The sequence below is a fragment of the Ambystoma mexicanum genome, chromosome 2q (genome assembly GCF_040938575.1).
Source record: "Ambystoma mexicanum isolate Mex_15411 chromosome 2q, UKY_AmexF1_1, whole genome shotgun sequence".
NCBI classification, from domain to species: domain Eukaryota; kingdom Metazoa; phylum Chordata; class Amphibia; order Caudata; family Ambystomatidae; genus Ambystoma; species Ambystoma mexicanum.
In genome coordinates this window covers 887,978,751-887,995,360 of record NC_090924.1, presented here as the reverse complement: position 1 = coordinate 887,995,360, position 16,610 = coordinate 887,978,751, and the positions used below count along the sequence as shown (strand labels likewise).

At 38.3% G+C, this 16,610-nt stretch overlaps 1 protein-coding gene across 1 annotated transcript in view; it reads left to right on the top strand.

The window, feature by feature from the left end:
- Nucleotides 1-16,610, top strand: part of GPR158 (G protein-coupled receptor 158) — a 1,740,927-nt gene that overhangs the window by 873,399 nt on the left and 850,918 nt on the right. Inside the window, exon 4 of the mRNA XM_069648157.1 lies at nucleotides 1,434-1,651. Coding sequence (XP_069504258.1) covers nucleotides 1,434-1,651 — 218 coding nt within the window. The remainder of the gene's footprint in view (nucleotides 1-1,433; nucleotides 1,652-16,610) is intronic.

The window sequence follows — 16,610 nt, the reverse complement described above, 5'->3', positions numbered from 1 at the left end:
GGTAACAGTGACATTGGGTTCCTAGACATAAAATCGAAATCAATAAAATCGAAAGTCAAAATGTCGAAAAAATAATCTCGAAAAAAAAAAGTCGAATTTTTTTTTAATACGTTTTTTTATTCGAAATGGGGGGGTCCCCCCCAACCCCCCTTTTTTTCTATTTTTTTTTATTTTACCCCTTTTTTTTACTTACCAAACTCAAAAAAAATATATAAATAATAAAAAAACAAATTCGACTTTTTTTTTTCGACATTATTGATTCGACTTTTTTGTCATTCGACTTTATTTTTTCGATATTATGACTGGACACCTGACATTGTCCTCTAATTCCAAAATAGACTGTGGAAATACTGCTCTGTTTTAGATGGAATGTCCAAATGAAAAGCACTCTCTGCATTGAAGACCAGCAGTCTTTTTTAATGCGTATATTCTTTCATCAGAATAGCATGCCACATAAGGGTGGAAAAACATCAATGTATCAAGCAACATGTAAACACAGTATGCTCTTAATTACAACAATCGACGATTGTCTCCCGAAGTGCACTAGCTTTCACAAAAGATAAGACATTATAGCAGAACTTTCAACATGATGTATTCGTCATGCATTATAGACCAGGCGTTTGACAAAACGGCTCCTCTACATACTCCAGCAAACACTGTGCCAGACAGCTAAAGCTCCATTTTGCCATACATACAAATCTATTAACTCCTGCAAGGGCAGCATGGTCTTACTCCAATTTTCTAAATCAAAGGTCGAAAGAAAAGTAGTTTACCTCAATGCTCCAAAGACTTAATTGCTTAATAACATGTTTGGGCAAGTGCTCCGTTTATTTAAAAGGTTAATAGTTAAGAGAAGCAAACACAATAGCATTTGGGCAATTGGGCCCACTATACTTTGTAAAGCAAATGTCGGTTCCCTGTGAGCTCAGCGTGCATGTGCCCAAGAAGAAAGACATCATATCAGTGTGTTAAAAGGAGTCCTGGGGCGTCATTACATATAACTGCTCTGTGTGGCGCAAGTGTGCCTGTTGTGTTAAATGTTGTTCTATGTCATTATGCTCCAGTGGTGCTTAATTTCACATGAGGTGGTCGTGAATTGTGGCACGTGACATGCTCCACTCGTTTGGCACATTTCTTTTCAAATGTGCCTTTGTTGGTTCACATCGGCTGCATATTTAACAAAGAAAAAGAAAATGTAAATACTATGTGGCACGAATTACCCCGCACAAATTACCACGACAATGTGCAAAAGACTCGTAGTTTAATTTAGCACCACTTGAGCACACTAACAAAAAGACATCATTTAATACAGCAATCATAATTTGCACCACCCGGCGCAGTTCATACATTTCAACCCCAGGAGTGCAGAAAAGAAGCCGGTTGCTTTAATTTAGGACTTATGACTAAAGATGCGTTGTTATTTCATGTTTCAGGAAAAGACGCAGAGAGCCATTTCTCTCGAGGTGACATGTCTGAAGAAGTCTACGAGTGTCTGCCCTGCAGGGAAGGCTGTTCTTTCTGCACAGAGGACGCTCCCTGCTATGCACAGGAGGACACGTATTTGCGGGTTGCTATCATCTCATTCCAAGCCTTTTGTATGCTGCTGGACTTTCTTAGCATGCTGCTTGTCTACCATTTCCGCAAAGCAAAGGTAACCAACCTTGTTTTTAATCTTGTTTATGCACATTATTGTCCATCATGCTGTGAGATGTCAATCCAGAATGCTGTGTCAGTTTTGAATATGGTAACAGTCTTATTGAATGAAACACTCCTCCAAGCTGGATAAAGGGCAGGACAGATGGCATATCTGACAGAAATTACTATCACGGGACTCGCTGACAGCACGAACCAAAGTGTCTCAAAAGGTTATAGGTGAAAGCATCGAAAACAAAAGGATCAAATGCCTTTTTTTCGACACCAAAAGTGCCGGAAAAAAAAGTTTTGAATGCTTTTATTTTTTTCCTTTTTTTTTTCTTATGGGGGTGTTCCCCCCAACCTCCTGTTTTCCTTTATAAAAACACTTTATTACGCACACTAAACCAAAAAAACATATAAATAAATAAATATGAAAGCATTCGATCCTTTTTTTTCCGGCCCTTTTGGATTCGAATAAAAGGGCATTCAATCCTTTTTTTCGATCCTTTGGCTGGACATGGTCTCAGTTATAGGTGAAAGCATCGAAAACAAAAGGATCCAAAACACTCTGGCCTGCATATACATTCTTTCTTTACATAATAGAATAATAATGATTGAGACAAAATGTAATAGACCTGAATGACGAGTTTGTGTATTGTCAGTCTGTACATCAAAGATGCACTTTATTTGTATTGGCACGGTCAGTTGCCAACTTGCCTGCAGGGTTATCTGGAGAGTTCCTAGTTTGGATCTGTTCCGTGGGGCTAGTTTGTGTGGGTACTACTTTTTTTTATGGTGGTGCAATCACAATGTCGATGTGAAAAAAAGCAAACAGAACTCAGCACTGGCGTGCACAAAGCTCTGTGTGTTTCTTGATCATGGATGGGAGATGATAGGTGTGGACATTCCCGCCCAATGTGCAAGCTCGCGCATCATACGCATCCTGGGAGATAGAGAGCAGGAAGCGGCCAACGTCCGAGTGTGGGGTCACTACTCGGAACTCACATTATGAGCAGTCTGGAACAGAAATGTTCCTTAGATAGTTCCTGACTTGCTATTCCCTATTGGTTTAACTTGTGAGAGGGACACTTAAGAGCTAAGCTAAAGGTGACCATAATTTGGGAAAGCAGAATTTCAGGTTCAGATCTAATACAGCTTTCATAGGAAATGGGAATTGACCTACTCGCATAGAGCATAATTGTATTGCATAATGCACACAATGTTTTGTAGACTGCTAGTTTATTTTGTGTAATTACACATGCAAGACCCATTCCCTAGGGAACATATGAATACATTGCTAAGGTATCTCATCCTTGCAAATTGATGCTTTTTGAAGTAGAACAATTTAACCTCCAAACACAGCAAAAGTAGTAAGCAATATAGAATACATGAATCTAGCTTGATTGTTAAGTCAAACATATATTACCATATGACTCTCCATCAACCTCCACAGCCCCATTGGACTTTAGGTATGTCAGACTAATTTGTAACAAACAGTCACTGTTGGGCGGGGGAGACTGTCGGTTCTTACTGGCAGGGATAATGTGGTACATTGCAGTGTTACATTAGCTCATTCTCTGCTTCGACCGAGACTATTTTAGTACAACATTGTTGAATCCCAGTGTTTGATTCCTTTCTGGTAACTGCCAGCAGTGACGGGACTCTGTTCTAGAAGGACTGTGTGTGGAAGGAACAAATGGAATTGTAAATAAACCTACAGTGATAAACTGAAGACCAATCTGATAACCTTAGGCTTTCCCCTTTGGTACTGTGAGAATAAGCGCCAGATGCATGAGCTGAGATTTGTAGAAATGAGAACTGTATGGTGCTGCATGGTGCAGTAGGCTTCACAGATATGGTAAGATATTTCTATTCATGTGAGGAATGGTCAGTAGAGCATTACACTTTTATTTGACCATGTAAAAGCAAAGGCTTGAGGGCATACCCCTTATTTACAAGCACCTATAGACATAATCTTTTCACTCACCCATTCCCTAGGGAATATATGAATACATTGCTAAGGTATCTCATCCTTGCAAATTGATGCTTTTGGCCAAAATGTAGGTGGGACATATTTGCCAGCACACACATATAGGATAGGAAGCATGATACCTAGCCCAACATACGGTTCATTCTTAAGTTACTCATGGACGTGGGACCTGAACCTGTAACCCTTCTCCAGTGGCTGCCCCCCGCCCCACACCTCTAGAGGGAAGTATGTCTTTGAAGTCACTGTGGTGCTCTATATTCACAATTCTAGAACACCAAACAGATACTACTTGTCCTGAAACACACACTGCTTTAACTGGCAGTCGCTGTTGAATTCTTACAGGGAATCAATATTTCACAATTTTAGCAGGCTTACTCAAACCCCCAATTCTAGTGGTGAGAACTCCACCAAACTCTCAGTGTAATATGGGGTTATTTGGAAAAGGTTTCCTGGACCAACTTTGGGTTCCAGTCAACCCCTGATTATGGTTACCCATATTGCCAAAACCCCATACTTACAACTCATTCTGTTGCTGTATGTCCATTGAAACACCACAGCAACCATTTGTACAGCTGTTAGCACAAATGTGAGGTCTTACTAGGCAGCATTTATTGGTCAACTCCTGGTCACATGGGTAGACCACATGACCAGGAAGTACTGTTCACTTCATTTCCCACACCACACTCCCATGATACCACTGAAGTCTTATTTCTTTCTGAGGATGACCTGCTCTGAATACTAATCTGCTAATCTGTGTTATGTCTTCAAGTGTTTATTTTAACTTGCTATTTTAATATTTTCTCTCATTTCCTTCTAATGGGCCCAACGTTTAACCTCGATGTTCCTTGTATGTGCTATGTACGTCTCTGGAGAGTTAGCTAGTGCCCTTGCCTACTATTTTATTTTAACTTAATCCTCTTTGGGTTTGGTTGGGGTTATTTGGATTGATGGTATTTCCAATATTTCTGCTGCCAGTTAGGTCTTAGAATTGGGTGGGTTCACTCCAAGTAACATTGGGTTGTCACATGACACACTACTCACTACTACTAAACTAATGTAATTGAGCAAAGACACAGCGATGAATCGCTGCTGGTCTGCTGTATCTTTGTGGGAACTTGCCTGATTTATATTTCTTGTCTACCCATCCCTTTCCTGGACAGTTTACAGAATATGGCATCAGTACTAAACTATGGAGGTCTACACGCCAATTGGCATTTGGAATATCTCTTGTCTTCTCCACTTGATGTTTCTGTATATATATATATATATATATATATATATATATATATATATATATATATATACACCTATTTGAGACCTTATTTTAGATATGAATCTGGATATACTATTTTACCAAGAGATGCCTGCATGATCATTATCATCTACAAACCTAATGATATTTTACCAAATAGCTATGAAGCACTGTTGCAAATCCACAGAATGGGAATGTTATATAAAGATACTATTACTTTGAAACTCGTTCCATCAGTGCAGAACAGAAATGCTGTTCTTCATGCCAAATGCCAGACCTCCTGTCACACAGTTCTAATACTTTGTTACGGATTTAATTTCACTGACAATACAATTCTGTCAAAACCTCTGTGTTGGTAGTGACTTTACTTTCTGGTAAGAGCAAACACAAAGCCCCACAACAGAAATAGTTATGTATATATCTAACGCATTGCATATTACCCATCAAGTTAGCCTTCCTAACTATCCCCATACACTGTTACTTGTGTATTCCCGGATCGCGCTTGAAGGAAGGATTTTAATTCTTTGCATTTTATTCTTTGTGGTTTTTATCAATATTAACAGTGATTTAAGTGGCCAACCGACACGTGTTTCGACCTCTCAGGGTCTTTATGAAGGCTAATACATCAGGTTTTCATTGACCCGGTGGTGAGGAGGTTAAGGATTGCTGGTTGGATTGGAAAACCTTGCACTCTTAGTCCTGTTGGATTATCTTGGAATGTGCCCGGCTGGGCATTGGTTCTGGCCAGTTGGCTTGATGATCCTTTCGTGATTTTGTCTGGTTGGCAAAACACATTCCAAGATAAGCGAACATGACTAGCCTGAGAGGTCGAAATACGTGTAGGCTGACCACTTATTTCACTGTAAATAATAATAAAAATCACTCAAAATAAGATACAAACAATTAGAATCATTCTTTCAAGTGCAAGATATCCTGGGAATACACAAGTACTAGTCCTTACATGAGGTGTGGGCAACACCTCCATGACCCGTAATCTTGCAGCACATCAGTTCATATAGATTCAGCAGTAAATTTCAAAAGTGCCACGCAAGTGGATTCATGACCCAAGTGCCCAAAATCCTCTCTATACCCATACAGTGCATGGCATTTTTGCATGATCTTTGTTTCTGTCCATGGAGCCAAAAAAAACCTTTTCTTGGAGTGGTCACGTTGGTATTCTATTTTTCTTTTCTTTCAATGCAGACCTAATCATAAGGCATCCCAAGTGTAATACAATCCCCATTAGAACATTTTCGACACTTTCCATTTCAGCATTAACATCACTTCTGGCACATTTTCTAAAATATGATCACAATACACAAAACACTGTTGAAATTTGTGGACACTTGTCATCATCCATATACCAAATGAATGTGTACTTAGAAACAAATCAAATAAAACAGTGATGGCACTCTAGTATATTTAACCAGGAGAAGAGTCAATTGTGAACAGCTGAAAGCAACTGGACAAAAGTCAAATTCATAGCAAATCTTGCCCTTCTCAAACTAAAAGCGTGTATTTTATAAAAGAATACCCCAACATTGAAAACACATAGTTTACTAAAAGGTGCTTTCGGCAAATATACTTCAGAAGAAATATTAAACTATATGATGACCTTAGTTGCACTACATTTCTTGATCAAGACATAAACATTTCCACACATCTCTGTGATGAGATAGCCAATCATGTTCAGAAGTCTTGATTATTCTCACTGAAACTGAAGTGAAATTTCCAATCCCATATGAAGATTTTCTTAACATATGCTGGGACTTCATGTCTTTTCCGCCTATTTTCTGAATGTAACTTCTTTTGATCTTTACTTTGCAAAATAATTCTATCTTCTAGTGCCTCCAGTTCCCCTAAGAATGTATGCCTCTAAAATAATACAATGGGCCTCATTATGGGTAAATCTGCTGAAATGGCGCTCAACAGAATTACCATTACCCCCCTTTGGTCCGGCAGAATTACTGCCTGATTACAAGTGGCAGTGGCAGGGTTAATCCCCAACCTTTGAGAGTCCATTGGACTCTGCAAGGCATGTTTGGATGAATTACAGCCGGTGGAATTGCCGCTGCAGTAATTCCACCAATTGTGTAGGTTTTGAGTGGTAAATGGGAGGATTTACCTCCAGCATGATGCAGAAGGTAAATCCCACACTCCAACAGAAAACTAGTAGTCTGGCGGTTCGATAAAGGTGGCAGTATTGAGCCCCAAAATATTTTCCAAGCAAATGTTGACATTACTAGGGCTATTCTAAATACTTAGGTTTGTGTTATCATGTGTTATCATGAACATGTTATTATGTTATTGTGAAAATGTCAGGGATGCACACATATATGTTGCACATTTTGTGTATAACACATTTGAATGACACTATCCAAAATGTGGTGGCACCAGTAAAGTAGTTACAAATTAATTTTCTCGGCAATTACGAAAAGCTTAGGTTCCCTGAATGTATTACAGCAATGATGATAGAAAATGTTCAGGCATATACTTGCAACTAAAGCTTTTGTAAACCAAGCAAGGATGTGGTACAGTCATTCATTTACAGGTGCCACTAATATCTTATACGGCGTGGCACCAGCATAGTAATTATAAAATGCATTTCTCAAGCAATTTACGTAAGACTGTGGCTACCTGAATGCAGTAAAATAATAATAACAGGAACAGTTCTTGCATATATTTCTAATACAATGATTTAACGTATATTTGGTAACTTTCCTGATGCCTTCAAAATGACTGCTTATAGCATAGAGATCGTAGTCACCTCAATGGTTGATTATATCAGGAGCATGTTGCATGGCGGCCTTGTCTGTATTTTGGTGGTGCTAGATTTCCCTGACACTATCATCGTCATCAACCAGACCAACCTCCTGGGCAGATTGAATCATGGCATTAAGGGCTCAGCCCTTGCATGAATAACACGTTTTTTAGAAAATAGATCGCAATCAGTGGCAGTTGACTGAAATTACCTTCTTCAAAAATCATCTGCTCTGTCCCTCACAGATCTGCTATTTCCCCACTCCTCTTTAATTGTTACCTTTAACCACTCATGAAACTCCTCCATACCTATGGCATGCATTTTCACACATACACGGACTACAGCCAAATTCTGTTACACCAAGATCGGGTGTCAGCATCATCTGATTTAAATGTTGGAAGACGGTATCTGCAGAAAGTATCCAGAAGGACAAGAATCAACAAAAATGCAATGCGAGCAATTCAGAAGGTCTCATTTGCAGTCCAAACTATGTTGACTACATCCTAACCTTCTGGCCAGCTATTCTTGGACAAATCCCATAACAAAAGACGAAAAAACGTACTTGGAGCACATATAAATCAACTGCCTTATTAAAGCTGAACTGAAATCCAGTTGCTGAAAGGAAGCTCTTCAAAGCCCTCTGCATTGTACATAATGCGCTCCCCCACACACTTCTTGTATTCCTTAGAAATGAGTTAGACACATATGTCCCTTGCTGCTACCTTCACTCTACAAATGTATTGGTCAACACATAAATGTCGTCGACTAATGGAAAGTGGGGGCTGTTCTCTCTAAGCTCAGTCCTCCCAGGTACTTCATTATCAGAAAATCACTCGCCTTTGAGAAAATGCTTAAGGCCTTCTTCTTCCCTCACTAAGTTTCATTTTTGTTTTTGATTCTGTTACTCCTCTTTTTTTCTTTGAGCAAGAGCTTTAGCATGTTAGAATTGTGCCAAGGGCCATGGTAACCCTTTGGTGACGTAACTTGAGCTACATAAGTACATTTAAGCTTTTCACTTCAAAGGGTTGTTGAGTCCAACATATATAATGGGTGCCCCTTAAAGTCAGAGCCTGCTGTAGAAAAAGAAAAAAACACAAGATTAATATTCAGTGTTATTTTTTGTATATAAATAGCTTGATGTAAACTATTGGGAATACTCTGGTGTTTGATAAATCTATCTTGCTTTGCTGGCTGCAAGAACCCACGTATACTGCATTTTTGTCAAGCGAAATCTCATTATTATGTTTGTCACAATTTACATCTTTGTATTAAACATATATGCCGTACCTATTCTTTTATCATTATAGTATTACTGTAATACACTTATGGAACCTAAGTACTACATAACTGCTTAGATAATGCATTCAGAAACTACTATTCAGATGCCATCACATTTTAGATAGTGTCATTGAAATAAGCATTAACCATTTAGATAGTGGCATTGAAAAGAGCATTTCCCATGTTTTGTGACATGCATGCATTACTGTCCTTGGGGGCCATTACGACCCAGGCGCTAATTGCGCCAACCTTACCACCATGGTGTAAACTACGTTTACACCATGTTGGATGGCGGATTTACCACCCCATTCCAAGGTGAGTGGGGCGGTAAATCCCCATTTCCCATTTTCCCTTCCCCATTCCCATTTTTGCCCCATAGGGCATAATGGGAGTGGGGAAGGCGCTAATTACGCCACCGTAAATTACGGTGGCGTAATTAGCATCATGGCAGGTTAGCGCCATGGAGTTTAACGGCTGCTAAGAGCAGCCGTTAAAATCAGAATAGGCGTTAAGGGTTAACGACGGCGTTAACCCTTAACGCCTGGGTCGTAATGAGGCCCCTTATCATGATAACACAACATGAATGTGAATCCTCTGCTCATTGTTTGATGAGCTATACCATTGTTGTGTGCTACCTGCCTGTCATCGAACTTCAGTCATTGTACGCAATTATGCACTGAAGTGTGAAAAGTGCTAAAACTTTGTATTTCACAGACCATCAAAACAATTGTTAAAACTCTTGACCGCAACAGACATGAACAGTCAGAAAATTATCCTCCATCCTTGCATGGAAAATAGCCTCCATTTACGAAATTCAATTCTAGCACATGATATTGAAATTGAAATCTTTAAGGCATAGGATTCCAACTGCTAAAGAGGCTTTTTTTTGTGTCTTAAAATAACCTTATATGTTTCATGTATACAGTGACTGCACTTAATTTTACATTGTTTTGCAATATGAAGAGCAGTTAAATTTAGTTGTCAATGTTGTCTGTCATTTCTGTGTTTCCTTTTAAAAGTTTGTGTGATGAAATGACGGAAGGAGTGTGAGGATTAGTAGTGGATAAAAGACCTGCTCAGTCCTCACACTTCTACAAACCAACAGTGATCCCAATCATAAAGGTAAAACAGACAGTTAAGAGATGTATTACCTTTACCGTTTGTGGTAAAGTGCACTGAGGGAAGGCTAATCCCGCAAGAGGGGTGTGAATGTGATTCAGTGATTCAGTAGCTACCTGAACACCAAAGTATAACAGGCCAAAATATAGGGAATGTCCAATCAAGGTTCTCCACAAATATATGTACTTTAATTAAACACACCATCTGCAAGAAAAACTAAATAGAAGCACACTGTAAATAAAAACACCCCAGTAGAAAGAAAAGAAAATATACAAAAAGAGAGAGAGAGATGCAGAACTCTGGGTAAGAATACAGTGGTGAAAGGCAACAACCAAAATGTTATTTAAAAAGGATTCATCTTTTGCGAAACAAGATGCACAATTGACCTTACCAGTTTTCAGGACCCAAAATGGAGAGGAGGCAGTTATGGATTAATAGTACCTTCTTGGTGGTACAAGAGTGCTGAACCAGGCTTTGAGCTGTTGTGTGAGTGAATCGAACCCAGTTTGGTTGTGGTGAGTCACCTTGGCCCAAGCAGTGAGCTGGCATGGTGTTGATTCAAATGCAGTGGCTCAGAGCAGTTGAAGACAATGTTTGACCGATGCAGAGCAGAGCACTCAACAGGACTAGTTTAGAGTTCAGCTGGTTCGAGGCATGTAGTAATCGCTGAGTAGGGTTGATGCGTGATGCTAAAATCAAAGGTCGGTGACAGTTTGAATCAGTGATCCTGATGGCGTGTGGTTTGACAAAGTGGTGGTTGAATGTCAACTGTGTGGAGTTGTTTGGTAACTGCTGGTTTAAGTCAATGAGTGAGACTCCCGTGATTTGAGTTGAGTCTGGCCATGAGCAGTTGATTTGAGCCGAGCACGTGATGGGTTTGCGAGCACATGGTGCAGCATCAACCTTGTTCTTAATACAATTAAAACAATTTCCATTTACTTTTTCTCAATTTTTTCAAACTGTTTTTGTGGGAAGGAAATATATTTTGTATGAGTACAAAGTACTATAATGGCAGTATGGATAGTTTTAGAAGATAGGTAGGTGATGAGTGTTTGAAGTCCAATGTAATTAAGGCATATTTGTTTTGTTTATTTGTTTATGAAAACAATGAAATATATATATATGTTTTGACAATAAATAAATAAATAATGAGAAAAACTAACTTCAAAAAGAGAGCAATTAGAATGCACAGTAATAAATGTGTGTGTTGCAGCTGTAGAATCAGTTTATGATCTGGAACAAGAAAATGCATTGCCAAAATAAATGAATGTACCACATTACATAAATATCGAAGAATTTGAGCTGTTACTTGACATGTATTGTTTGTTCTTTCAATATTCATGTACTGGCAGACCTGCTTAACTGACATTTATTGTTTGTTTGGTTTTCTTCGATTATTACTGTGCATTCTAATGGCTCTCTTTTTGAAGTTAGTTTTTATCATTATTTATTTATTGTCAAAACATATATATATATATATTTGCATTGTTTTCATGATTTTTGTTAACCATTATATTTAATGAAATATAGCATTATTTCTTACATAACAGTCTTTTGGGTTTTTTACTCGTCCTCTCTTTTGAGTAAGTTGTGTTCCAAAGGGCAATTCAATTAGGATATCTTTCAATACCAGTCTAGAACAAGCATGAGGATTTAACTTTCGATTCATTATACAGCTTTTTGGATGTTTTGTTTTCATTTGCAAGCACATGGTGCTGCATCACGCTGGTTTTGAATACACTTAATACCATTTCCATTTACTCCAACTTTTTCTATATTTTTTCAGACTGTGTTAGTGGGAAGGAAATGTATTTTGTATGAGTAGAAAATATTATAATGGTAGTGTGGATAGTTTAAGTAGATAGGTAGGCCATGTGTGTTCAAAGTCCAATGTAATTAAGGCATATTTGTTTTGTTTATTTGTTTATGTTTTAAAGTCGTTAGATACCCATTGGCATAGTCTATCTGTATATTATTGTAAATATGAATTTAAAGAATAATAGAAGCATGTCAGAATTGCAAAATGAGCATGATATGCAATAATTTGGATTCTGGAGAGGTTGTTGAAATGGAATTGTATCACAATTTGATATAGATACATACACAAATCGTTCATTGAAACTTGGTCTTCAGAAACATGGTTGCAGAGACTGCATGTATGTTTCCAAGTGTTTGAAATCTGTAGGATTGTGTTTATAGGGATGTATTGTCTCTCTAGTACTTCTAGTAGATATGTTAGGAGTTCTTGTGGATTATCCTGTGTGTCTATGGTGAATTTAAAGAGTCTTGTACAGTGGCCCAATTCCTGACGTATCCCTGATACATCTCTGGATAGTGTGAGGGTTGTGAGTGGCATTTCTGTGCAGGATGAGGAGTGGTAAAGAAAGCTGTTCTGAGCCATGTAAGTAAATACTGTCCACAATTGGTGGCAATCACAATAGTAGATTGATTGCTACATTTGCACAGAAATTAACTGCAGTTGCATTGTTAAATTTAAAAGGACCAGAGAATATTGCCTCTGTTTGATTTAAAGGTGCTGCATTTGGTTTTTCCTTTTCAATGGGGGTTATGGGAAGATCTGATATAGTTTCAGTCTGTACTTGTTTTTTTAAAGCCTTTATTTTTTCAGGTACAGGGTGAATATCAAGATGTGGAGTGTACAGTGCACTCTGTTGTAGTCTAAGCTGCAAGGAATGTCATCTTTGGCTTTGCTTGTATCAAAGGTTACTAAGAATAGTCCAGTGAGTGTATGAAGATATACAAGTGCAATATAACTCATACCTTCTGTGAATACTGTGCTGCCAATGTCTACAACTGCATAGTCATGGGTTTTACCTTGTGAATGATAATGGCATATACAAGAGACAGAGACAATGTTTCTCTGTGTGCATACATATCTTTAAAAGAAGGAAACGTGCCGTGGTGTGGGGAATTTCTTTTGTTTGTTCAAGTTTGTCAAACTTGATGTCAAACAGGATATTGTTTCTGTTTGGATATGTCTGAAAGCCAACAACTGTTCCAATTGCTGCATTAGCTAAACCTTGTTCTACAACATACGTCTTAGTATCACTCTGAAGTTTAGGCTGGGAGCTAATACTTGATTCAAACCCGGTGTGTTTGGTGATATATTTTTCTAGGTTATTTAGACATGTTATTGCTTGTTGGCACATTGGGAATGTAATGGGATGTACTTCTAGTATGTCCATGCAGGCATTTTTTCATCAGATTGGTCATGTTTGGAAGGGTTGGCAATAAACACAAGCATTGTTGATTCTGTTGTGTTAATTGTTGCATTACGTCATGGAGAGATGTGTTTTGTCCATAAAGCTCATTTGTCATTCTACTTTTTGAGGATGACTTTGTGTGTTTTGTAAGAACACCAATTCTTTAAAATGTGAGCATATTTTGGATCTGCAGATTAACGCATTTACAGAAAGTGCCGAAGCCTAAGGATATGCATTGCTGAGCACATTGTAATCTGCGCATTTGTGCGTTAGTAGGCAGAGTGACAATTTATTTCATGTATTGCTTAGGATGACAATACGTTAATATTGTCGACACACAGGTTGGTGTTTCTGGTTCAGTATATTGATGACAAATGACAGTGGCTGTATAGAGTGAAGCAGCGCTGCTAGGTTGTACCAAACGGTCTTCAGGACAGTTAGTTGTGGTCGGGACGATGTTGAGTAAGATGCGCGTCCACCATGTTCAGTAGATGAAGGAGCTGTGCGGCAGCAAAAGCTCTATCTGGTGTTGAAATTAGCTGTGTCACTGCTGGGAGCCGATCCTTCATCTACTGAGCAGCTCCTGGCATCTGACTTTTGCAGTTTGTTCCCCAAAGAAAATACTGGGAAACTAAGACCTCAACCGAGGCGTCTACTTACCTGAACATGGCAGACGTGCATCTTACTCAACATCATCAGATTACAATGTGCTCTTAGTGGATATCCTTAGTGCTACGACACTTTCTGTAAATATGTCTTTTGTGTTAGTGTAAATAAAACCTTTTCTTTGATATTCCTGTATCTCAAGGTGTTTTGTCGTTAGAGCTAGCAGCTACCTAGCTCCACTGGAAATCTGTGACCCTATGTCATGCCTTTGGTTAGGGTAGCCTTTGACTCTGTCCATCTCTCTTATTGAACACTAGGAGATCTCCAAAGACAATGACATGTTTTCCTCCAAACACAACTTGCATTCTTAGGTGAATGTAAGCAAGCATTAAGTAGGAAACCATGCTTACATCATCTACTAGACATACTTTTATTTGTTGCATAACTCTGTGTACTTCAGTTGCAGCTTCTGCTGACAATTTGTAATATTATAATTTGTTTTGGTGTTCTACTGGGAGGAGTAGTAGTCAGTGCAAAGTTACACCTCCTATGTTGTAAGCAACTAGACATGTGGGGTTGTTATTTGTTTTTGCTTCTAAAATGTTCAGGTTGTTTTAATTTAAAAATAATTACCAGAACCAGTTTCACCACTTTCACACAAGAGCAGAGGTTTGTGATTTTTATAAGTGCAACTTTTGTTTTCACGTTTTAATCCATGTTCAATTTCTTCTTGGACTTTTAGGTAAATGGTGAGTTTATCATTTAACTGTGATTGGAGCACGGACAAATCTTCAAATTGTTTGCATTGATGCACTGTAATTTCTACTTCAGTCATTGCAATTTCTACTTGATTTTTAACTTGTGGTTCTCCAAGTGGTTCTTGGCTTCCTGTAAGAGATGGGTGACTAATTTCTTTGTCAAGTTGTCTCTCTATTTGCTGCTTGAAATGCAGATTCAAATGTGCCATGGTCACCAAACAATTCTTCCTCTTTTCTCCAAGGTTTGAATAGTTGTAGTAATGTCATGCAATAACTTTCTGTATGCTCTCTAGATTGAAAGGATCATTTTACCTGGTTAATTAGAGTGGGTTTTGTAAGTCTCACTAGACTTCCTTCACAATTTAATACTGAGTATTTGCCAGCTGTCTCCTTTGGCATGACATTTATTCTTGTATGTGCAGTTTTGTTCTATGTCATACAAGCACACATTTTCCAAACCAGTACACCTGTTTGGATAGTGTCAATCCGTTTTGTAAGATGTCTTGGCTGTAGCTATAGATTTCCTGGTAAGAATTTAGTACTCTTTTTCACAATGAAGCTGGGCCACAGTTGAGCCAGATAATGTTTGCATATTTCCTATACAAGGCTCCACCTGTTAAACTATCTCCAGCTTTGTATGACCCACCTTCTCTTAGTGACAGCATTTTGATATCAAGGCTGTGCACGTTTTGTGAAAGAGTTTTGTCAGATGATATGTCATCCCAGAGGTCTTTTAGCTTAGTTTTCACAGATTTGATGAGATAGGCTGTGACATATCTTGCAACTGCAATTGTATTATCTGCAATATATTGAATGTCTATGTTAGCATTCTACAAGAGTGCAGTGATAGAATTGTAATCATTGATGGTCTTGGATGCTTCACCTCTTTTAATGTTGTATGTGTTTTGGAGAGATTTGCCTTTAAGCCGTTGTCTAACAGAAAACATGAAAAATGAAACTGGTCTAGGGAATCCAAAATGACATTTGGTGAAGTGTTTCCCTTTGTTTATGTATCAACATCAGCAGCGTTTCCCACAGGTATGTCATTAGAAACTTAAGATTTATATTTGTATGTAATTATTTATGTCTTGTGAAGTGGTTTCACAGGTAATGTACTTTTCACTAAACTGTTAAATAGTGTCATCACTGTCATGGCCACATTTGGGGGCATTTTATATGCAGAAAAGCATGTGAATGTGTGACACTCCTCTCGATTAATATTCTTTTCTCCAAAATAAGAGTTCTACTTCTCCAACTGGAGGGCATTTTTTATTACAGATCAAGTGTAACATGGCAATACAACAATGGTGAAAGTATCTTAAAGCATCTACAGGAGGCAGAGAACAGAGTTGTCTTGTGGTTTTAATGCATATTCCTTCTTTATTTTGGTTTGCAGTGTATAGGAAGTCATGCAAGTCATCCCATGCATATTCTGCACAATTATGTATAACAAACCATGTATGGGTGCCTAGGTTCATTAACATGCAGCCCACACCGGCATGACATCAGGCCGAGTATGCTTTTGTACCACGCATATTTGCCAAGATATTTGTAATAATTCACCCGACCACTTCATCTTTGTCTTTTATCTTTTCAAGGAGTTAACTAGCTAGCAGGTTTGTAAAGTGGGTTTCAGTTTTTAGTGTGTGTGCCACTCCATAACATAGAGTTGCTAATTTGACTTAGATATAAGAGATGGAAAATGTTATTACATTTTTTGATATTTATCTTAGTTCTTCAGAATACATTCTGAGAGAACGATATTCTGATGCACTCAATTTTATGGATCTTTCATCGTGTCTTCCTCCTTTTCCGGTAGGGAAGAGTAGTGTAAAACAATGTGCTTCTAAACTTTTTTCCCATATGCTCACTGGAGACTGTTTGGCTGCATGCACTTGATGTGTTTCTAATGCATTTTCCATGGTGTCTCTGTAGTTTACTGGTCAAGTATGTTGTCCGAAGCACTAGTCCGAAGCACTAGGTCAGC